The 3,666-nt window shown below is 38.2% G+C and overlaps 1 protein-coding gene across 1 annotated transcript in view; it reads right to left on the bottom strand.

Annotated features, from left to right (window-relative positions):
* LTA4H (leukotriene A4 hydrolase) overlaps nucleotides 1-3,666 on the bottom strand; it is a 31,241-nt gene that overhangs the window by 14,767 nt on the left and 12,808 nt on the right. Inside the window, exons 4-5 of the mRNA XM_042782174.1 lie at nucleotides 1,973-2,045; nucleotides 1,216-1,367 (exon numbers count right to left, since the gene is read on the bottom strand). Of these exons, the coding sequence (XP_042638108.1) occupies nucleotides 1,216-1,367; nucleotides 1,973-2,045 (225 nt within the window). The remainder of the gene's footprint in view (nucleotides 1-1,215; nucleotides 1,368-1,972; nucleotides 2,046-3,666) is intronic.

Here is a 3,666-nt window from a genome sequence, read left to right as displayed (position 1 = left end):
TTTCCGAGGCAGTATCACTGGGAGGTAGATTGCCCAACCTTCCTCCTGAGGAGTGGCTGGTGGGTTTGAACCGCCAGCCTTCTGGTTAGCAGTCAAGTGCCTTAGGCACTATGCTACCAGAGCTCCTCATCCAAATACACATGTAAAATAACTCTGTCTTTCTTCTCGACTATCTATGTAGTACACAAACTATGAACTTGGTAAGGAGCCCTGGTGGTGCAGTGCTTAAGCACTCAGCTGCGAGCCAAAAGGCACGTGATTTGAACCTACCAGCTGCTCCACTGGAGAAAGATGAGGCAGCTGCTTCAGTAAAGATTACAGCCTTGAAAACCATATGGGGCACTTACACTCTGTCCTACAGGGTCGCTGTGAGTTGGAATCCACTTGATGGCAGTGGGTTTGGACTTTTTTTTTTTAATATAATGAACTCAATGGGTAAGTATACATTGGTTTTGGAAATAGGATTAGCAATATGTAAAACTGGCTTCTTTAAAAAAATGAATGTGAAATGCCTATCTACTCAGATTAAGAGCAGAGTTTTGGGAAGAAATTGGGTTAAAAGCCCTGCTCTGCTACTTACTAACTGCATGGTCTTGGGCAAATGAATTCCGTGAGCCTCAGACTCACCATCAAATGGAGGTAATATATCATAGGCTTGTTGTAAGAAATAAATAATATATATGAAGAGCCTAACATAGTGCTTGGTAATGGGAGCAACATCACCCATTCTCCTATACACAAACTCCATAAAAGATTTAAGAGTATGCTATATTCGTGTTAGGACAGAAAATACAGTTTCAAACAACTTTATATTTTAAATAAATACTTGGGGCTACAAATAGAGGAACTTTGTAAGGGTGATGACTATGAAGACCAAAACTTAATGCCAAAAACTGAAATAATTTTCTCTGGAAATGTATATGGAAAGATCTTTATGGAGCAACCATATGGTCATTTAAGTGTTCTAATTCTAGCTTCATGATTCTGAAAGTTTTATTTCTAATAAATGCTAGAATGAAGTGCTAACAAGCACAAATTCCAGTAAATGCTACACTTTCATGTTCTTACACAGGCCAGCACCCAAAGGCATTACTGAGGCAGGCACATAGTTAGGAGATTAAGCACCAGTGCTGTAACCACCATAGCCCCTAAAACTAAAAACATTCAGAACTAATTTGGTTTAGCCTCCTCTCATGTGGCAGTGAAATGTTTTACAGATGAGACAACTGTGATTGTGAGCTTATAGGGCCTGCCCAAGGTCACACAGTTATTAAGTGGTGGAGAAGAGTCCAAAATTCTGGGGGTTTGTGCCTCTGAGCACAGCACACTACAGCACCATCCCAGGTATTCTTTGGTCGTGGGATGATCTGAAAATCAAGAAGGCTGTATAATAGGTTCCTCAGTTCTATTTGCTTGACCTAAGTAGACCTAGCCTCTGGGATAACATTTATTTAGTTTAGCCTCTCTCATTCCAAAAGGACTAGCAAGTAGCTAGCTCAGGAAGCAACTGAAAACATATACAGGCAAGTCTGCAACAGATGCACGTTAGGATACCTAGGTAGTCCTGGTGGCATGATAGTCAAGCACTCAGCTGCTAACAAAAGGTCACAGGTTTGAATGCACTAGCCACTCAGCATCCCTATAAAGCAGCTCTGTCCCACCGGGTTGCTAAGTCAGAATCAAACTGACAGCACACCACCACCACCACCACACAGTGGACTTATGGAAACTTTAATCTTGCAAATGTGAATTTTTAAAAGTTAAAAAAAGCTCTTCCAAAATTCTTATTTTTAACGTCCTGAATTTTGAATTGTTTTTAAAATCAGAATGGTACCCACGTCTTTTTCTACATAGTCCAGGTACAATTTAAGTAAAATATTTCTAGTTGTAAAAATTAAATTGTTACCTCTGCTTATCAATTATGCCACATTTACACATATGAGTCATTTAATTCAGTTAATGATTGTGATGCTTACCTCTGCACTGTAGGTTAATTTCACAGAAGGTGTGTCCTGGCAAGGAAGAATTGCTCTGCAGTGGATGGCCTGGGAGGGGAAGCAGAAAACAGAAGTAGCTATTTTCCATTCTTACGGATCAAGTCATTAAAAAAATACTAAAATTACAGCATTATTCTTAGATATGTTCTTTTAAAAATAAAAATTACATCTCACATTTCATGAAGTCTTTTCAAGTAGCAAAACTTAATGTGTGAATAGTAAAATGTAATTCTCTATTTTAATGTGTGGTCCAGCCCTCATTTTCAGTTGAAAAATGAAGCAAACTGTTATGCAGTGCTTCTTATTCTATGCTTTGAGTAAGAGTAGTGTCCAGTAAGAAGCTCCTAGCAACCCTGAGAAAACTGAGTTTTTTGTCAAATAAATTTGAGAAGCATGGCATGCTATCTACCTGCCTTGGAGAGTAACTAGGCACATTAGTCTTCTGGAGGTTCTGAAAAGACCTGCAGCAAAGAAACCTGCTCAATTTCTCACACTTCTTTTAACATCAAACTGTTTTTCCCCCTCTGGTTAGTTATTAACATCTAACAGAACACCAGGCTTCTGAGGAACACAACCTGAGAAATGTGGTGTTGTCTTGGTATTTTCAATTCTGCAACACTTTGAAACTAAAAACAAGGAAGCAAAGGTGAGAGAAAACACAATCACTCTCAACACAACCTAGACATGTTCAAATAACATGCAAAATGTTTCTCTGCATCCACATTAATCTGTCATAAACATTGGTTCAATCCAGATGAATGGCCAGAGTACCTGTGATTTTACACCTAGCCTGTCTACAGTAAGTCTATGTTGATTGCTGGCGAGCTAAGGAACCCCGGTCTCATTAATACAGGTTCTACCGAGCTTAAAGGAATACTGATACTAATAGCACTCTCTGAAGCTGTTTGAAATCCTATGCATACTTCATTCCACTACAAACTTCCTTAAAACCCCCAAACTCCAGGCCTTTTCATTTCAGATCTAGAAAGTCCCCATTTCAGATCTAGAAAGTCTAGAAAGTATGGGCTCCTGAACAACTTCTTGATAAAGTAGGACTAGAAGGACCACCTGATCCTCTTTCCCAAAACAGAATTCCAGGACCATGCCTCTAAAATTCTCTAATGGCCCCTTGCTGCATTTGGTCTTGCATATATCTCATTGTATAAGACTAAATATAGAGAGAACAACTGTAAGAAAAGTCATCAAACAAAATCACACCTGTATATTTCCTATCAATTATAATAATTTATTCATTTAATTGAGATCTCTTTCCTATATTTCCAACACTGCTGCCAATATGAAATGCAACAATATAAAATTCATATGCTGTGTGATTCACATATCTTGCATTTCTTGCTTAATTTAGCTTGTGGACATTATATGAGAAATACTGCCTGAGAATCAGATCTTACTAAATAATAAAGGGTGCACAATTTATACATTCTTACCAAGAACATCACATCTCTTCTAAATTAATAATCTAAGGGTTTCTTCAATTAAGGAGATATTTCAATTGACAACAGAAAGTAAACATGATGAATTAATGTGCTGATATTATTTCTTTTAAGTTAGACTCTACCACAGTATCTGTCACACATGAATCTGAGGAGGCAAAATACTAAGCACAGTACTTGGACAAATACTCACTCTCAGCCGTCGAGTCGAACCC

The sequence above is a fragment of the Orycteropus afer genome, unplaced genomic scaffold (assembly GCF_000298275.1).
Source record: "Orycteropus afer afer isolate SDZICR_OR568_19922 unplaced genomic scaffold, OryAfe1.0 scaffold00253, whole genome shotgun sequence".
NCBI classification, from domain to species: domain Eukaryota; kingdom Metazoa; phylum Chordata; class Mammalia; order Tubulidentata; family Orycteropodidae; genus Orycteropus; species Orycteropus afer.
The sequence above is the reverse complement of the archived record's forward strand: the minus strand, read 5'-3'. Positions and strand labels throughout refer to the sequence as shown.